We start from the raw sequence: 21,141 nt of genomic DNA, 5'->3' as shown, positions 1-21,141 counted from the left end.
TAACTCATTTTCCTGTTTATTACATTTTGTTTAATAGCTGTGACTCATATCTTAGATGTTAGAAACTGAAACAATGGTAGAAAAAGACCAAAGGCCCATCTAGTCTGCCCATCTGTCCAATTTATGTAGCCCTTACAATTTCCATCTCTCCCACAGAGATCCCCTGTGTTTATCCCATGCTTGCTTGAATTCAGATACCATTTTTGTATCCATTACCTCAACTGGGAGGCCATTCCATGCATCTACTTCCCTCTGTGTAAGTTTATTCCTGAGTCTATCTGCTTTTACCATCATCCAATGACCCCTTATTCTACAGTCCTCTTTCCATTGAAAGAGGCTCACCTCCTGTGCATGGAAACCTCTGAGATATTTAAATGTGTCTATCATATCTTGCCTTTTCTCTAGGGCAGGGGTGAGCAAACGTGGCCCTATGACAGACTTTTTCCGGCCCTCCTTTCTATGATGCCATGCATCGATGTCATCAACAATGGCCTGACATCATGGGTCTTTGTTTATGTCATCAACTTGAGTATCGGACATCGGCAGTGACATCCCTCTCAGGATTAGCAGAGCAACGGGGCTGGTGTATATGAAGAGGAGGAGCATCGTAGCAGGAAGAAGAGCAGCTTTGTGTCCTCAGCAGAATTGACTGTGAGTCCGGCGGGGCAGGAAGAGATGCATCACGTCCCGGTAGAATTGACTGCACAGCCTTAGAAGAGGAGCATTGCTTGCTGCTTTAGGGAGAGAAAATAGATCACATAGCACTGCGCGTACATGTACCACACAGAAACCTGAGGTCTGCTAATAAGGCTTTACTAACTGTGCCTTCCATCAAATCAGTACGCCTTACTCAAGTAAGGGAGAGAGCACTATCACTGGCTGGACCTGTGTTATGGAACTCCATGCCACTTGAAATAAGGCTACAGAGAAATCTGAAACTATTTAAAACGAATCTGAAAACCTGGCTGTTTAAACAAGCCTTTTATACAGACAGAAGGAGGGAAGCAATCGATAGATAAAGACGCACCAAACAAACAATTTTATTTATTTACATCTCCAAATGCATATTAAACGTAGACTCAAACCACTTAACAGTTTCCTAACCAAACATATAAGCTCTAACCAACACATAGTTTCTCTTATTAAAATTTGTTACCGTTTTTTGCTGGCACATGTTTAAATTGTAATCTATACCAATTATATATTTTTTTCTTATTGTGCCTTTATGTAAACCGTTGTGATGGTGAATTAACTTAATGACGGTATAGAAGAGGTTTAAAATAAATAAATAAATAAATCATGTGTGAATGTGGGTGAAAGAGCATTGTGTGTGGGTGTATTGGTTGATTCGAGAGAGCATATGTATATGTGTATGGGTGGGTAGGAGAGAGCATGTTTGTGTGTAATTGGGTGAGGAGAGCATTGTGTGTATGGGTGAAAGAGAGCATTGCTTGTCTGCGTATAGGTGAGAGAGAGCACTGAGTGTGTAATGTATGGGTGGGTGGGCGAGAGCACGTGTATACGTGTATTGTTTGCAACAACTCCTCCTTCCTCTATGTTTGCCTGCTGATCCACGACAATCTCAGGGCAACTGGATATCAAAAGTTCCCAGATATAGAGAGTGGGGACATTTTTTTATTATTATTATTTATTTATTACATTTTTAGATTCTAAACAAAGACAAATTCTTTGTGGAAGAAACACAAAGTCCAGCAATGACAGTAACAGAGAAAAAAATGAAAAAAATATATAAGAAACCTAATACAATGAGGGTTTCTACTTCCAAGCAGATATCTACGGTACAAGAGGCATAAGAAATAAAGGGAGATAATCAACTAAGTGATACAACAAAAAAAGGGCTTAACATAGTCTAGGCAGTAGTTAAATTTTATAATCATGATGGAAATATTATTGGGGGACAAGGGAAGAAGTTACCAGCCTATGGGCCTCTAAGAAAGATTTCAATTGCTCAGGCAAAAAAAGATAAAACTTTTGTTACCATTCTTGATAACGCATTTGCAAGGATAACGAAATACAAAAGAAAAACCTTACGATTACATTTTTAAAGGTCCGTGCGGGCATCCATGTACACGCATTTTAAAATCCAACTTTATAACAGTATGCATGGTGGGGGGGGGGTTTAAAACATGCACGGCGATGTGATCAGGCCTTTGCCCAGTCCAATAAAGGAGCGGACTGGAACTTCCTATTCCCCCTATCTAACCTTCCTCCCTTTTGCCCTCTCCACCCGACCCCTAAACCCACCCTAACTAACCTTCTTTTTGTTGTTTTGTTACTTCATCTGAAGAGATGAAGTAAGGTTCGTGCGACAGCCAGCTGTCGGCACGCGTTGTCCTGGCTGGCCCGCCCCTTTTTAAATGCCCAGAACTTCCTTCGGGAGATATGCGCGAGACCGGGCCATTTTGAAAATGCGCTTAGCGTGCGTGTGGCCCGGTCCCGCGCATATTTTCCGGGATTTCCACGCGCCGGGAATTTAAAAATCTTGTCTTAAGGTAAGAGAACCCTTTTATCTTCGCTTGAGTAGCTTGAGCAAGATCTGGAAATATCTTAACAATTTCACCATGAAAAGAAATAGAACTTATGGAAATAATTCTGCATTACATTGCTTCCATCAACAGAGGAAATAAAGGAGACTAAAAGAGTATTCCTATCCAAAACATCGAGAGTAGACTTTTCAAGAAAATTGGTCAAATTGAAATTGAAACTGCAGGAGTTCTTTTTGGAAGAAAATAACCAAGTGTTAACAACAGGCATTTGCTCTGGATCAAACCCTATTACCTCCTGAAAATATTTTTTTAGGGGGCCAAACCGAATTTTCCCTACCAGTTTAGGGAAATTCAAGAGGCCTAAGTTTAAATGTTTCATGTTACTTTCCAAAAATTCAATGCACCTGGAGATAGTGTTGCGATCTCTCACCATTGCAGCGTTAAACTCCTGAATTCGTTGAACACTATCTTCAACTTTAGAAATTTTAGTATTAATTTCAGTTCTTGATCCTAAAATTCAGATGATTTTTGATGACAATTAGTGGAGAAAAGGTCCATCTTTACTTCAAGAGCTTTAAAAGAACTCCCGAAGCCAGCAACTAAGTTCCAAACAGACTCCAAAGTCACCACCTCTGGCCAAGATGGTAAAATAAATGACTCACCACTATTGTCATTTTGAACTTCCCAGGGAATACCAGCTCCATCCTTGGCAGACCAGCCACGGAGGGAGTAAGGGGGAGGCTTCCATCCTCTTCCCTGCTGATTTCAGTGGAAGAAGGTGAGTCGGTTGAGGGCGTCAGGATACAGGCAAATGACCCCTCCATCGCAGGGATAATTGACGCGTCATCACCGTGTGCTGCGGTCCTGCACATCTGATTACCTCTTTGCGTTGGTGGGGCCCATAGCTCCAGGCTAAGGGAAACCTCATCTGCCGGTGTTTGCAGCTCTCCCACGCCGCATAACACATCAGAGTCCTCGGCATCCCGAAGAACTACTGTTGAGGTTGCATAAGTGGTAATAGTTTGCTGCCCCGGTAAGTGAGAGGCATCCGGAGAGAAGACCCTCACTCTTCCCTTTCATTTAAATGGCATTTGAAAAGGATAATAAGATAAAGAATAACACTGGCAGGAGCAGCAGAACAGCATGATCTCCTCTATGCTGCCATCTTGCCTCTCCCACACCCTGATTGACTTGGCATTTTTAAAAATCCTTACTAGTTTTAATTATTGGGTATTATTTGATGGTTTGAATTAATCTTATTGTTATGGTTGCTGCTTTGGCCCTCACTGTGCAGTGATTTTGCCACTGTGACTGCCCACCACGTCCCCCTTCCCCCCCTGTTCATGGAGTTCTAAGGGGGACCTGGCCCCTGTCCTGATAAGCACCGGTAATGTGGCCCTGTTTAAAAACTGTTTGCCCACCCCTGCTCTAGGATATATATGTTTAGATCTTCATGTCTATCCCCATATATCTTAGAACGAAGACCACCACTGATCATTTTAGCAGCCATATTCTGGACTGACTCCATCTGGTTTATATCCTTTTGAAGTTACAGTCTCCAGAATTGTACACAGTTTTCCAAACGAGGTCTCAAGGGCAATATCACCTCCCTTTTTCTGCTGACCATTCTTCTCCCTATCCAGCCGAGCAGGAACATAGGTTTAACGCTGAAGTTGGTGGTGCACCAGAACATTTGCTGCTGCCATCTACCCTACATTACAAGTTATCGATTGCAATAAGGGCTTGGAGCTCCTTGACACAACCTTACTGAAATCTAAGTACACTGTCTAGCATTCTTCCTTGATCCAACTTGATCACCCACAGAAATTGATCAGATTCCTATGACAAGATTTACCTCTAGCAAAACACTGCTGCCTTGGATCATGCAATCCATTGGATTCCAGAAACTGCACTATCCTCTATTTTAGCAGCAATTCCATTAATTTGCTCAGACAAACTGGCCTATAGTTCCCAACTTCCTCCCTACTTCCAGTTTTGTGAATAGGAACCACATCTGCCCCTCTCTAGTCCTACAATTAGGGCTGTTTAGCTTGGAGAAGAGACAGTTGAAGGGGGATATGATAGAGGTCTACAAAATCATGAAAGGACTTGAATGGGTAAATGTGAAATGGTTCTTTATTCTTTCAGATAATACAAGGAATAGGTTGCACTCCATAGAGTTAGCAAGTAGCACATTTAAAATAAATCAGAGAAAATTATTTTTCACTCAATGAACAATTAAGCTCTAGAATTCATTGACAGAGGATGAGGTTAAGGCAACTAGTATAGCTGGATTTAAAAAAAGATTTAGATAAGTTCCTGGAGGAGAAGGCCATAAACTGCAATTAATCAATAGGGAATAGCCACTGCTTGTTGCCAGCATTAGCAGCTTGGGATCTATTTAATGTTTGGGTACTTGCCAGGTACTTGTGGCTTCAATTGGCCAATGTTGGAGACTGGATAATGGGCTTGATGGATCCATCTGACCCAGTATGGCATATCTTATGTTCTTATGTACAGAATTATTCCTGACTGTTTAAAGAAGCATTGTAAAGATCAGCCTGTGGAGCTGCCAGGACTTCTGTAAGAAGGTAGTGAGAGAGGGAGAGAGTGCCTCTTTATGGGACTAAGTCTGATACTCTGTATATCAGTGGTTCCCAGTCCTGTCCTGGGGACCCCCCAGCCAGTTGAGTTTTCAGGATATCCACAATGAATATGCATGAGAGAAAATTTGCATGTGCACTCTCTCCCTCCCTCGCTCCCTCTCTCACTATCTCTCTCTTCCCCCGCCCCCCCCCCCCCCCCCACAGAGCCACATACATGCACATGTAGGTTATAAAATAGTATGTTTTTGGGCACACACACAGCCCTTTTAAAATCTACCTTTTAATGTGGTTCTATTCCAGACCCTTCCATAGTGAATACCAAATGGAAATATTTGTTAAGCGATTTTGCATTTTGCTCATCAGCCTCTACATATTCCTCCCTATCACCTCTGAGACTCACAATACCATTTATTTTTTTACATACTTCTATCATTAACATATCTTAAAAAAAAAAAGAATTGTCCCCTTGTTACCATATTTTCTTTTTTTTCTTCGATTTGAATTTTTGTATTCTTGACTGTTAGTAAGCACCAGGTCCAGTATTGTACCCTCCCATGTCATTTCAGTTGCCATTTGACACAATTCTTGCAAAAAATCCAGGATCTCCTTGTTTCTTGAAGTTGCGATATCCCAATCAACATCTGGCAGATTGAAATCCCCTAACGTTAGCACCTCCCCTTTCATAGAAATTTTGTGAATATCCTCCATCAAATTTCTGTCCATCTGTTCTGTCTGTGATGGAGGTCTGCATATTATACCAGTATAAATAGATGTTCCATTCCCTCTTTCAAATTAACCCACAGTGCCTCCTCCCTAACCTCATAAGCCCTGCAATTATGTTGCTTTAATATTATTTGTTATATAGAATGCCAAACCTATTTCTTTCTTTTCTACCCACTCCTTCCTGAATAGATTGTATCCTGGTATAACTATATCCCAGTCATGGTTTTCTGTGTACCTAGTCTCCGTGACAATCACTACGTCTAAATAAGCATTTTCAAACATTGCCTCTAGATTTGGTACTTTTTTCCTCATACTAGGAGCATTAGTGTACATAGCTTTCCAGATAGTGTCCTTTTTTCCCATTTCTATACAAGTATTTAATGTTTTACTTACCTTAGGGTTTTGTTCACCCATCCCCAGCAATTCTAGTTTAAAGCCCTCCTCGGTAGGTTTGCCAGTCTGCATTGGAAGACACTGTGTCCCCTTCTTCTACAGGTGGACCCCATCTATACTCAGCAGTCCTTGAAACATTATCCCATAGTCCAGGAAGTAAAAATGCTCTCTTCGATACCATCTGGGCAGCCATTCATTTATCTCCAGAATGCGAGCATCCCTAAATAACACCAGTCCACTTATCTGCTTTACCCTCTCTCCTAGAGGCAAGAAGTCACTTTTGAAATGATCGGTGTAGTACCTGGAAGTATTATTCATGCCAACATGGATGAGCAGCATTTGATAGTAGTCAGTAGGGTTGAGGATTTTCAGCAATCTCTCCGTAATGTCTTGGATTTTGGCACCCAGCACACTTCTAGGGACAACATGTCTGGTCGGCAGATGGATGCATCTGTGCCCCTCAAAAGCGAGTCACCAACCACCACTACCCTTCACCTCCTAGGTGCAGTGGTGGTTGAGCCTGCAGCTTTGGGGTCTGCATGTTTTGGTTCCTTCTCATCCTGGGATGGTTTCTTCTCTTTCTTTCTTAGGACTTCATACTGGTTTTTCAGCTCAAAGGAAATTAGAGTCAGAGTGTAGGGCCTAGTAGCCATAGTAATCTTGGTCCAGCTCTCATCCCGTGGTTCAGTTACACCTTCCCCTCTGCTTGAGTTCTCTGTCTTTGATGCCTTGTTAAGCATTTTATTGAGGTAGTCCTCATTCTCCTGGATGCTTCTCAGTCTCGTCACTTCCTCTCTGAGTTCCGTCACCTGAGGGAGTCGATCTGCAGACATCTTTCACACTGAGCTGATTCCTCACTGTGGATCAAGACATCTGGACAGCAGTAGAAGTGGTAACAGTGGCAACAGCTTTGGCAGTATAATGTTTCCTGGCCATTCTTCAGTTGTTTTTAGCTTTTGGTACCTATTGAAAGAAATAAGAAAGACCTTATCAACTCTTGTTTTGAAATAATTCCCTGTTTGCGTATCAACCTGGTTGTTGTAAATTTATAGTAAGAGGTAATGAGATGTGCCTTCCAGTCCTCTCCTGTGTAGAATCACCATCTTGCTTTTATTCTGTTGTTCTTTTGTGTATTTTAGTTTTTCTTGTTTGTTTATAATTCAGCTTTGTTTTTTTAGCATTTGTCTTATTATTGTTATCATTTCTTATGTTCAATTGTACTTTGACTTGTTGCAGTTAAATAACTGTAAAAGGTGATTGTAAGTTCTATTTTAAATTAAATTAACTCATAGAGCAATGGACGGAGTTATTGTATATTTATTCATTTGAAGTTAGCTTGTTCTTTTTCATTGGTAGCTGGTGAGTAACATTTGGGTACAGAAGATACTGTTCCTGTTCTGTCCATTATTAAAATAATATATATTCATACCATACTTGTTCTCCAGTTGCTCAGGGTCTGTAAGAGCGGTTAGCAAACTGTTTAAGGTGTGTATACACACTGCTAAAAATCCCTTTGTGAAAGTAAGATGATTGGCTTCTATCTGTCTCTGTTCCTTGCCTTCCCAGGTCAGATCTGCTGAGGTTTCTATTTAGAATTGTCTTTTCCTGCTAGCAGTTGGTAGCCCATTGAAATCAACTGCTCAACCCGAGCTTTGCTTTTGCCGCTTGCAATCTGACTTGACCAAGACCAGCCTATTTTTTGATGATGTTACATGCAGGAAATACATGGCTGGAGGTTGACATCTCATTGTTGCAGTCTAGTAAGTGAGAGGGTGGAAATGGTTGTAGCTGGTTGGTTATGACTTGGATATTGTAAAAACTGAATTCTAAACCAAAAAGAAGAAAAAAAAACTGTGCAAGGCTCCAATTTATTATGCATATTTTAAAATAGCACTTAGAAAATATTAGGTTCAGAAGTCTGCAGAAATATTTGGCTCAAGGAAGACTGTACAGTTCATGTGCATTCATTGGTTACTTAATAAAGTCTGCAAACTAGTGAAAATAATTGTCAGGTACTCTCTTGGCTGACTTATTTAATCATTTGGTTTCGCTGACTGAATGCTGATGATGTCAAGATGACCATGCCCTTAGGTAAAGACCCAGTTTTGGGATTGGGGCAAGTAATAGATGTGTGGCTGCCCTGACACATTGGATCAGGGTCAGTAAGTGTGTAATCAATAACCAGGAGATTGATATTTTGAGCATTGGGAAGGTAGATATGCATCACTGTGCTCAGTTCCAGTGGTTGATAGAGCTTGTGTGATGCCAGTGGGGAAAATTAGGAATCTAGGGATTGTTAGACTCCAGCCTGAACTTGGAATCATATATTTCTATGTTGTTTCAGGGTTTTATGACAAAGTGAGATTGATTAGGCAATTGATCCTATTCTTAAATTAGCTTGCATTTAGATCAATGATGCACATTTTGGTGGTGAGCTTGTCAGTTATTGCAGTGCCCTGTACAGTGTTTTGGCTTACCTTCCATGCTCATTCTCAAGCAGCAAATTTCACCAAGTGTTGCAGCCAAGGTGGTAACAGGCAGTGTGAGAAGAGCTCGTTCTCTCAGTTTGCTCTGCCACTCAAATTGGCTACCGATAGCGGTAAGAGCCTAGTTTAAACTCCTCGCCCTTATTTTTGAGTTTTGAGAGGTAAGGGGCCTCCACAACTGGCAAGTAGATTAGAGTGGTGTATTCATTCCCATGCAGGATCTCTGTTCCTCTCCGGGGTATCAAGAGTACCTACATCCAGAAAATTGCAGTTGGCCTAAAATAGATCTAGGTTATTTTCAGTCACTGCCCCGATATTACAGAACAGCTTATCCTCTGAGGCTTGACAAGAGGCAAGCTACTTCTCTTTTCTGAAAAGGGTTAAGACTTTCTCATCTTCTTGCCAGGATTAAGAGGTGGTGTCTGTGGGATTTTTTTCATCAGATGTGCACTTTAAAGTAGATCAGTTTTTTGGTGGCTGTATTTTGTTGTGCTTTATCTAGCACCATTTATTATGTACTGATTATTTTTATTATGTTGTCAGACTTGTAGGCCCAGAAAATAAAAGGGGCCTGTGGTGGCCCATTGCCCAGAACATCTGATCAGGGCCAACCTCTGGTCTGGAACAATCTGCAGCCACAACAATACCCCCTCCCTCACCCCAGCAGCATCTAATCCTGCCCCCACCCCTAGCTAATCTAGTACCTGGGGAGTCAGGGCCTCGATGGATCAGGAGCTCTTCAGGCCTCAACAAAGCAAAACAAAGAAAACAAAAATCAAAGTAGGACCTTTGAGTTGGCCCCACATGGGTTCACTTGGTAACAGGAAACCCTCGTGGGAAGAGGGAGTGGGAGCCAACCCACTTGCCTTACTTTAATCTTTCTTTTTTGTTTTGCTGAGGCCTGAAGAGCTCCTGATCCATCATAGCCCTGACTCCCCAGGTCCTGGATCAGTTGGAAGATCAGAAGGGAATAGATACTGCCCTGGGGGAATGAGGGGAAGTGGCGAGAGAAAGAGAAGAGGTTATTGGGAGCTGGAGAGAGAGAGGAGGGATGTTGCTGGCTTTTGAGGTGGATAGAGAGAGAGGTGGGCAGGGGTAGAGGGAAGTGGGGTGGAGAGACAGGAAGCTGTTGCTGGATAATGGATGAGGAGGAAGAGGATCCAAAAATTGACCATGACGGGAGGAGGGAGAGGACCCGGAAATGTATAGAAATATATCATATATTGATGATTATATGCTTATTAATCACAGAGACTGATGTAGTAAAGACATTTTTTTCTACTATGCTGTGTCTATGGGAAAAGGTTTGCAACATCAGGCCCATAATGTGTGTGCACATGTATATTTGTGTCTATCCATGTGAATGTGTGCCTGCGTGTAAGTGGGCTTTTGAAAATTGCTGCAATATTAATATAGTATGTTACATTTATTTATTTATATTTATTTATTTATTTAACGTCTCTTATATACCGATAGCCGTTCGCACATCGTATCGGTTCACAAAGAACAAAAAACTTATGGGCAGCACCCTTACAAATAACAGATAACAATACAAATAACCGGGGGAGGAGGCAATGCAAATTAATAGGTCAATAAATAGGGAGAAACTATAAATATAACATACATAAAACTATATACAAAGCATCAGTCGTCATCAAATACGTCAAGGCATAAATCGGTGGTCGTGGGCATTCTTGGTCATTACATGCATAATTCCTTTGAAAATTTGCCTGTAAGTGTAATCAGTGTTGTGTGTATATATGTATATATATGTTCTGTAGAGCTTACAATGAGGTCAATATCCTTACATACCAATCACCAAATATCAGCGATGGAGAAAGGGACATGTAGGAATCTGTATTAGTTTGGCTTGTTTTATTGTAGTAATAGGAGGTATATTGGTGTTCTAGGGCTTGTTGTAATATTTACAGTGTAGGCTTTTCCTAGGTAGGATTGTTTCTGTTTGAGCTTTGGTAAGTAATGCTTTTCTGGTCTGGCAGGTTAGTTATATAGGTTCTGGGAGTGTTTTTTGCAGTGTTTTTTTATTGGCTTACAGCGTGCCTGCTAGTTGAGGGAGTTTGTGTTGATGTTATTGAGGTGACATCAGAATTTAAATGTTTTTTATATGGTAAGTTGTAAGGGAAATGTCCTATTTTGTTAGAGGAGTTTCTCTGGATGCAGAGTATATTTACAGAACTTGAGGTGCAGGTTTTATATTGGGGTTCTCTCCCATCCTGTAGCCCAAGACTTCCTTTTTATATGGAATTGGTTAAATGATGATAATATTCCTATGAAGCTAAAACTGGCTCGAGGTTTCTTTATTGCATTAATGGTCTTTAGAACGTTTTCTTATAGTGTCTTTATAGCTAATTTAACCTCTCAGATGCAACTAGCATCAGACCGAGATATGCATAGTCCTAGGGTATGCTGTTCTCTTTTTATTATTTAGGAAAGTTTAGAATTCGTGTTGATTTATTGGCTTTTTTTTGAGGGGGGGAGGGGAGAATTCATAACCTTTGTCTTTTCCAGATTGGGATTGGGCTGAGGGAAACAAATAGAAAGCAAGTACATACCTTGTACTGTTGTAAATTTGTGTAGAAAAACCAATTATATGCCATGTGGCATTTTTCTCTTTTCACTGTTCATTAAAAGATTAATATGTTTTGCTTTCTCTTATACAATGGCTTTGTTTTTCTTTTCCTGTAATGTTGCCAACAGTGAAAGACAATAGAAAATTAAAGTTAAAAAAAAAAAAAGAACATAAGTGCCATGCTGGGTCAAACTAAGGTCCATTGAGCCCAGCATCTTGTCTCCGACAGTGGTCACTTTGGATCACTTGGTGGATCCCCAAAAGTAGATCTGATTCTTGTTGTTGAGTATGATGTTTTATGTGTTTTTACAGAATCATTCTTGGAGAGAGGAGAGGTGATTGTTCAGTTTATCAAAATTGGGGGGGGGGGGGAGGAGGAGAGAGGAAGTGGGAGGGACAGGAGGACCTATGGACCTGTGACCCAGATCTTTTAAGTTCCTAGCAGCATCTCTTCCTATAAAGCAGGATGACTAGAGGTGAGGCAGTTACTCTGGCCCATGTCAGCTGAGTTTTGGTAATAGTTTGTTTTCAAAGTTCTAGCTATATGCTTTCCCCCCAAGTTTATTTGTGGGGTATTTGTGTACATAAGTAAATAATACCTTCCTGGTTTGAACTTTGCCTATTTTTTATATATCTTGATAGGTTTTGATTATGTCATTTAGGCAATTATAAATATGGACCCCTGATGGAGACCCTGTATGGAGGAGAAATAAATGGTGGGATTGCAGTTTGATTTTATGAAACCCTGCTACTCTTTTCTCACTAGTTTCATCCAAGCATATGAAATATACAGACATCTTTTAGCAAGAATATCTTTTAACAAGGATATTTTGTTAGAAATTGTTTTGTCTCTCTCTTAATTTTGTATGCAATATTTTAAAGTTTGAAAGCTTTTTGGAGCTTTGCATTGTTTTTTTCAGCTTGATTTGTGAGGTAGGGTAAGTTCATTTCTATGGCAAGATTTTGTGTTGAGTTTGACTGTCATACAGCCAAGACTTGCTTGAATTACCAGGCACCTGAACTGTGTCATCATGATGCGCAGTAACATTACATTCCAGTGCTTATCCTTTAAGCCAAATATTCAAACTCTTGCTCACAAATGTTCATCAAGGGAGATCTGCAGGTTGACACCAGGTGGCTGTGCAGTTATCCCTGGGAAATGCTGCTAATCAATTAAAAGTTCTCATGTTGGCTCTAATAGCAATAAAATCATAGGGCCCTGTGTTCTGTGATGTGGCATCTTTTGAAAATCCCCATTTCCTAATTATGATTTTTTATCTGATGGCTAATGGGCCCATTTTCATTTCATTTCCAGCAATATTTTTTTGTATGACTGCCTGGGACTATATTATAATTAATTCCAGAGCAACAAAAAGTGTCCATGTGTCAGCATTCCACTTTACCTATCTGTATCTTTTCTGGACTACTCCTATAGCACAAATTCCCCATGGACTGGACAAACCTAATTCTCCTTTAGCATGCAGAATAGACAACCGCATGGACCTGAGTGTACGCATTCATTTCCTTGAGATGGATTTGTAAGTCACTGAATTAGGTCTTTCATGTCCCTCATGCCACCTTCCGCTTCAGCAATGCTGTTTCCACAAATGAGTTTGAAATGTGTTCCACTGGAGCTTTTTGCGCATTGGAGCAAATGCACTTGAAATTCAAATGGAAGGTGTTTCATGCTTGTTTACAAGAAAGTTATATGAGGGCAGTCCCAGAAACTTGTTGCTAGGGCACGTGAATTTACTATATCAGTAGTTACAGTACAGGGTTTCCCAAACCTGTCAGGTGTTCAGGAAAAACACAATGGTGCCACAATTAAAAAAGTGCGTTCAAACTGGGTACCTATATTTTTAACACGCACACAGCCGCTGTCTCCTGGGCACCTGATGCAATATGGTAATGAAGTGCCACCCCAAAAAGGATGTGCTTTGGGATCAATTGTGCATCCTTAGTGCGTCCTTGGTATCGGGTGCCCAAGAGACGTAGCTATACGCACAGCCATAGGTTAGGAAAACAGACACTCAATTTGCGAGCATCCATTTTCCTAACCCACACATAGCCACGGTTAGGAAAGCCAATGCTTGTAAATTGAGCGTCCGTTTTCCTAAGCTGGCCGTCATCAAGACTGTTTTTTTTCTTCATGTTGCTGCTTTCTGTGGTTCCTCCTACTTAATATCTCAACGATACTAAAAGTAGGAGGAACCAGAGAAAGTAGGATTTTTTGTTTTTTATTGAAGCCCCTTGACACACAGCAAGTCTTAACACCAGCTCTGGTGCTGGCATTAAATTTGCCATGCAAAATGTGCGCATATACATGGCATTTATATGTGGTGAGCACCATTAGCTTCTTGGGAGTTTGGATGCGCATTTTGCTCACGCTAATCCCATTATGTCATTGGGTCTTATCCTAGTACGTCCAAAATGCACGTCCAATCACTGGTTAAGCTGTGCACTAGCCTAAGCGCACTATATTTATTTATTTATTTTATTTAATATATATTTCTATACCGGACTATGAATAAAATTCACATCAGGCCGGTTTACATGGAAATTGGGATTAACAATATTGAGATACATTTGCATGTTTTGGAAACCTTGTATATGCACTTTTACTTCCTGCATATTAATTGTGAATATCCTGAAATCTTGATATGGGAAGCCCTGATATAGTTCCTTTTTCCTGTCTTATCTGTATTTTGTTTTCTTTGCTTCTCTGGCACCATATCAGAACAATTGAAGTTTTTGGAACTGTGTGTGTATGTATGTATGGGGGAGGGCGGGGACAGGGACTCTAATGCTCTTCCCAATTTGATTGTGTCCTTTCCTTTCTCCAATTACAGGTTTATAACACTGGACCAAGCACTCTACCAGGGGCGGTTGTTCAGCTTCTCTTTCCCAGCCGTCTTTCTGACACCGGTTTCGAAATATTCCATATTCAGGAGATGATGGTAAGTACCTGTGGAAAAGGTTCAGAATAAGCTTAGAGAAACTGTAAAGCTACCCTCCCATTCCAGAGACAAGACAGTTACTAGTAAATATTAGGGATGTGAATCGTTTTTTGACGATTTAAAATATCGTCCGATATATTTTAAATCGTCAAAAATCGTTAGGGCCACGATACAATACCAATTCCCCCGATTTATCGTTAAAAAATCGTAAATCGGGGGAAGGGGGAGGGCAGGAAAACCGGCACACTAAAACCCCCTAAAACCCACCCCGACCCTTTAAATTAAATCCCCCACTCTCCCGAACCCCCCCCAAATGCTTTAAATTACCTGGGGATCCAGCGGTGGTCCAGAACGGCGGCGGTCCGGAACGGCCCCTTCAATTGAATCCTTTTGTCTTCAGCCGGCGCCATTTTGCAAAATGGCCGCCGCAAAATGGCGGCGGCCATAGACAAAAACGATTCGACGCAGGAGGTCGTTCCGGACCCCCGCTGGACTTTTGGCAAGTCTTGTGGGGGTCAGGAGGCCCCCCCAAGCTGGCCAAAAGTTTCTGGGAGTCCAGCGGGGTTCAGGAAGCGATTTCTTGCCGCGAATCGTTTTCCGTACGGAAAATGGCGCCGGCAGGAGATCGACTGCAGGAGGTCGTTCAGCGGCGGTCCGGAACCCCCGCTGAACGACCTCTTGCAGTCGATCTCCTGCCGGCGCCATTTTCCGTACGGAAAACGATTCGCGGCAAGAAATCGCTTCCTGAACCCCGCTGGACTCCCAGAAACTTTTGGCCAGCTTGGGGGGGCCTCCTGACCCCCACAAGACTTGCCAAAAGTCCAGCGGGGGTCCGGAACGACCTCCTGCGTCGAATTGTTTTTGTCTATGGCCGCCGCCATTTTGCGGCGGCCATTTTGCAAAATGGCGCCGGCTGAAGACAAAAGGATTCAATTGAGGGGGCCGTTCCGGACCGCCGCTGGATCCCCAGGTAATTTAAAGCATTTGGGGGGGTTCGGGAGGGTGGGGGATTTAATTTAAAGGGTCGGGGGTGGGTTTTAGGGGGTTGGCTCACGATTTTAACGATTTTTCACTATATTTTTAAAACCCAAACGGCAACAATACGATTCCCTCCCCCTCCCAGCCGAAATCGATCATTAAGACGATCGAGGACACGATTCACATCTCTAGTAAATATTAGCGGTGGAGCAGAAGGCCTTCTCTGGAAACTAGAAACCCTCAAGTTGTGCAGCTTTCCAGATTCATGCTGCACTTTTCTACTGCAAATCAGGAAACACTGAGTGCCCAGACCTGGAAAGAGAATGTGTAACAAACTCTCCACAGCAAAAAGAGACTTCAGTTCATCATGGATCAAGGATGTTAAACCTACAGCAGAACCAAAATGCCAGGAGAAGGCCATTCTGTGAAAAGTAAGATCAGGACTGGTCTGAGTGTTCTGACTGTCCTGGGCCACTTCAGAATTTGGTGACCTTCTGCCCTCCCCCAAACCAGAAGCCTACAGTAGTGCTGTCAGTTCCTCCTTCCCCCTCAACACTGGCTGATGGTGTCCAATGTGGTCCCCCTCTCACGTACCCCGCAGCTGATGATGCCTCCCACCGGACACCCACCATGGCTAACACCTCTGCTCAGCTTCTTAGATGTACACTGGGTGGTTATACTGGTGCCTGAATGCTACTTCAAGCTCACAGTCCCTATGTCAGTGTGGCCTCTGCCTTTTCTCCTTGCTTTGAAAACATGCCCAGAAGGGGGAGGAGGAGGCAGGGCTGCAGCCTCATAGAGGTCACTCTCTGATCCATGGCTGCCCTGAGCAGCAGGAGACTGCATTAGTGAGGAGCTAGGGATGACCACAAAAGTTAGGGCGACAGCAGAAGAAACTCTTCTGGGCCTTGCAGCTTGCCACCTGGGTTGTACCAGCCCAGAGAAGAAATTCTATATTATTGATTCAGTCAGCCACAGTTGGGATTATGAACTTCAGGGAGATGGAGTATAAGTGTGCAGGGGACGGAAGCAAGTAGCATATGGTGCTGTTTGGTTTAATTTTATTTCTGTCATTCATTTATCCAGTTTTACACTAAGCTGCCCATCAGGATTTAATGCTTGCTTCTTGAACACAGTCAAAGTGTTCTGGAAACAATCCCTTCAACTCCAAAAAAATGTTGAGGTGAAGGGATTGGAGGAGAGAGGTCAGGTAGGTGCACATGTGACAATGCATAAAAGTCCGAGGGACCAACCTCGGACTTTTATGCATTAATTGTAGCATGTGCACCTACCTGGGAAATAAATAATTCTGTAAATGGAGTTAACAGAGCTGAACTTTGGTCTCCTGTAAGTGTTCCAGAATTTGGGACCAGTTTTTGGGACACCGGATCCTTTTCAGATCTCTTGCTTAATTCCCAGTTGTGAATTTTCCTGTTTGCTGATGGGTACACTTTCAGTTTTTAGCAGGGTTTTTGACAGTACTGGTTGAACATGCAGCTGCATTACTGTGCTTGGTCCCACAAAGTAATAAATTTAGGTAAGCTAGTTTAAATAATGTAATCCTCAAGTTATTTTTGCCTTTTTATATGTATCCAGAGTAGATCTTTTGCATTGTACTTTTGTAGACTCAACATGATGCCAATATTCACTTCTACTTAGCCGGCTAAGTAGTGACTTATCCAATTTAGTGGTGGCGGCTCAATATCCTTGCTGTGATCACTGATTGCCACTTAGCCAGATAGTTACTTATCCGGCTAAGTAATTAGCCAAATAAGTGGTAGGCTGGATGTCGGTGGATCGGGGAGGAGCTACTTATCCGATTAATATAGCTGGATAAGTGCTGATATTCAACCTTATGCAGTTAAACTAACCGGATAAGTTGGACCTGCTCAATAGCAGTTCTAAAGTTAGCTAGATAAAAGTATCTGGCTAACTAATGAGTTAAGTAATAATCTAAAGAATAGTGTTTACTGTTCTATCACTGTAAATTGTAAAAGCTGTTTTTAACCGAGCTTGTTACCCTAATATTTTCTGCGTTTCACCTCTATTCTCAATGCCTACACATTTAATGGAAACATTTTTTTCAATTTTTTATCCCATCTAAAACTACAAATTATTTTGGAGTAGGTAGAAGGTTTCAAACGTTTGTAGGCGTCCCTGCACTGTTAATGCAGATAGTGTGTCGGTGTTATCATTTCTAGGAAGTTGGCAGCTCTGTCACACTTCCAGGAACCCTACTACCTGCCTCCCTTGTATACCCATCATCTTCCCCCCCCCCCCTGAAGTTTTGGGAGGTGGGGGTCTCTGTGTATTGCATTCTGTCTGGGCTGGTGCAAGAGCATTGGGCATCCTAGGCAAATTTTACATCCTTCCCCCCTCCCACAGCCCTCACCACAATTAAAAATTATGCATTTATAATAGATTTTAAATGAAAACGGACAATCAAAGTAGTCTTCTGAAGTAAGAATATCGCTTACAACACGTATATTATATTTACATGCATTGCTGTGGTGCCAATCATAAACCCTGCAAAACAGCAAAAAAGACACTTTGAATTCATATGGTTTTAGGCCTATTGTAAAGGAGATTTATGTGTGAGCTTGACCCTCAAAGTCATGGTTACCTCAGAAAGTTACAAATTACAATATATATTGACCCTTTCATACCAAAAAAGCACTAACTGCTGGCACTCAAACAGTAACAACCCTACCTATGAAAAGGCAACACTGCAAATATACACCAGGCCCTAAAACACCAATACATTTCCTATTAAAACAGAATAAGCCAAGCTGTTACGGATAAATCCCTATACAGAAACTACACACTAGCAGATTACCTCACCTCAGTCACAGATGCTGAACACAGACAGAATTCAGAATAAAGTGATCATATAGTATAAGTATAAATATGCACACAAAAACTGAACTGGAAAACAAAATTAACTAGACTCTGTATGCAGTGTAATAATGGAAAAATAGAAATATCACCATTACCTAGAAAACATCAAACAATATAATCAAGAAATGTAAAACATCAAGCATAGCAGTAAAACCATACTAAGAATAAATATTTTCAAAACAGCAATAGAATAACATTTAATAATTAGTCATATAAAAATGTTTAGAAAGTTCCCAAAAATCATTAAAATACTTTAAAAGAGTAGACACATCAAATAACACCCAATAATTAATAGTAATAAGGTTAAAAAAAATTCTCAGCCTTCATACCTGGAAACCTTTGACTTCCAATCACCCTGAGTGTCATGGATTATTAGGGGGAGGGAGACTGCACATAAACTTTGTCCTCTCTCTCTCGTATACACATACTCTCTAAAGCAGATGTGTTCATTCTCAGACACACAAACTTGCTCACACACACACACTTTTCTCCCTCTCCAGGATGCAGAAGCAGCAGCAGCCACCACCACTCACACAGCTGTCAGAACTACTTCTTTTTTATCTCTTGGGCGATGGTCGATATTGCTTCTACTCCTTTCTTCTGAACATATGGGCCAACACTACTGCTTCTTCTAGTTTCGGAGACTGCTCCTTCTTCTTCCCTCTCATGCAGGCTCATGTGATGCAACGTGCTCACCAGGGAAGGGGTGGGAAGGACAAGGAGTCACAATTGTCACAGTCCTGCCACTGCTGTGCCATCCTTTTAAACTGTGGCACTCTAGGCAGCCGCCTAATGCTTTTATGGGCCTTGCATCCTCTCCCACTCATACCCTCTCATATATTCTTGCTTCCTCTCTACTTTCTAGTCTTTTCCCTTTTCTTCTTGCTCCCTTCTTCTACCTCACTCCTACCTCCTTTTTCTGTTTCCGCCAACCCCTTCCCTCTCACTCACTCACACCTCCATCCTTTCCCTTTCACTCAGATCGTCCCTCTTATTCAGAGCCCCTTCCCTCTCACTCACTTAGTCCCTTCCCTGCCTTTCCCTTCCCTCTCACTTACACATCACACCCGCTCCCTTCCCATCTCTCCCTCCCCTCTCCCTCAGTCATTGAATCAGCTTCCCCCCCCCCCCCGGTCTTCCACGTTCCTTTTCTTCCTGCCCACATGACATTGGCAAAGATCTCCCAAAGAGCCGCCCCTGGCTGGGGAGCCACAAAAGGCCATCATTCCCAATCTAGCTGATCTTGTTTTCTCTGACAATGAGCTGGTGTCTGATTATGGGTCCACAGGCTCCTCTCGGTGCTTGGATCTGTCATCAGTATCCTGACAGAAGAGAGCAGTGGGACCCTTGCAGGAGCCTCTCAAAAAACAACACAAGAGGTCTGCTTCCATAGAGCAGGTGAGGATCTGGCCCCGAGGACCTGACTCGGATATTCTGCTGGCAGTGCTGCCACTGAGGAATCCCTTGACAGAGGCTGTGGAACTTTGGCCTACCAGGCAGTGTCGCAAATTTCTCAGGTTCTAACTCAATTCCTCTCCTCTGTGGAGGCTCAGGGGATCAGCAAGACCCATCCTGTACCACATGAGGACACCCCCCAGCATGGACTGGGATCTCCAGTCTAGCAGTGCAGCCCCGGTATACTCTCTCTCACCTCCTTTGTCACTGAGCTCCTCAATGGGCTATTTATCTGACCCACCAGGTGAGCAACCTGAGCTGGCCTCCCTGCCAGAAGATCTTTCCTATTCAAAGTTCATGGAGAATGTGGGCTCCAGACTTAACATTGAGACACGAAAGGTGCCAGACCCTCGTGCCGAAGTGTTGGGGATTCTGAAGATCTTGAACACCAGCCGAGCCAACCGCCTTACCTTCACACGCTGTGCTAGATGTGGTCATGTCGAAGGCTTGGGAGGCCCCCTTCTCAGGGCAAGTGACCTCCCAGAAGACCGACCTCAGGTTTTGGATGCATCAGTCTTCATTCTACAGCGTGATCCAGCTATCACACATGTCTACAGTGGTCGAATCCACCATGAAGGTGGCTAAAATATTATGCCTACATTCCAACACCCCTCCAGGGCATGACTGAAAATACTTGGACAACTTCGGCAGGAGAGCGTTCCAGGTGGGGATGTCGCTCAAGCCACATTTCACTTTTGCTTCACTGGAGGAGGCCCCTCCTCAACAATTTTATGACCTGGAGGAGGGTCTGCAGCATCTACTGAGCACAATCTACTAGGCTTTTGAAACCGTACCACAGCTGGAGCCATAGCCACTTGGCAGATGATATGGCTCTAAGCCAGTGCTATTCGGGAGGATGTCATTGAGAAGTTGGCCAATGTCCCCTGTCTCTTGGACAACCTCTTTGGAGACAAACTCCATAAGACTGTGGCCCAATTAAAGGAGCAAAACATAGCAGTGTTGTTGCTGGCATCCCCTACGGAGCAATCTGTGACCAAAAGGTATTACCCTGCGTATAGGAAGGCCTACTTCCAAAGACGACCTTATAGGTCATTTGCCATGTACTGTCTCCTGCATTACCCTCTTGCCCAGTCTCAGCCTTCACAGCCGCAGCAGAATCATGGCAGCCAGAGAGCCCAAAGACAGCAGCGCCTACCCCCGAATAACAACAACACAAAAACCCAGCAGGTTTTTTAGAAGCACCTGGGCCACATTTGCCGCTGCATGTAGGAGGGAACATTTTCAGTTTCTACCACTCTTGGGAAGAGATCACCTCCGACCGTTGGGTACACAACAATTTCAGAGAGGGCTATTCTCTGCATTTCAAGAACACACCTCCTCTTCCCCATTGAGTGAGCCCGCATTGGTCCACCTCAGGGAGTCATTGCTGGCTTCAGGAGGAGGTCTCCAAACTTCTCCAGCAGCGTTCAATCCAGCTGGTCCCCAGCTCTCATCTGGATCATGGATTCTACTCCCAATACTTCCTCATCCCCAAGAAATCTGGAGGGCTCCGCCCAATCCTAGACTTAAGAGTTCTCAACAAGTTCC

General features: G+C 42.7%; 1 protein-coding gene across 1 annotated transcript in view; it reads left to right on the top strand.

Moving 5' to 3' along the window:
- ITGA9 (integrin subunit alpha 9) overlaps nucleotides 1-21,141 on the top strand; it is an 855,720-nt gene that overhangs the window by 670,387 nt on the left and 164,192 nt on the right. The window contains exon 23 of the mRNA XM_029589807.1: nucleotides 14,155-14,262. Within this exon, the coding sequence (XP_029445667.1) occupies nucleotides 14,155-14,262 (108 nt within the window). The remainder of the gene's footprint in view (nucleotides 1-14,154; nucleotides 14,263-21,141) is intronic.

The sequence above is a fragment of the Rhinatrema bivittatum genome, chromosome 2 (genome assembly GCF_901001135.1).
Source record: "Rhinatrema bivittatum chromosome 2, aRhiBiv1.1, whole genome shotgun sequence".
NCBI classification, from domain to species: domain Eukaryota; kingdom Metazoa; phylum Chordata; class Amphibia; order Gymnophiona; family Rhinatrematidae; genus Rhinatrema; species Rhinatrema bivittatum.
Note: the sequence above shows the minus strand (reverse complement) of the source record. Positions and strands in the feature narration are given on the sequence as shown.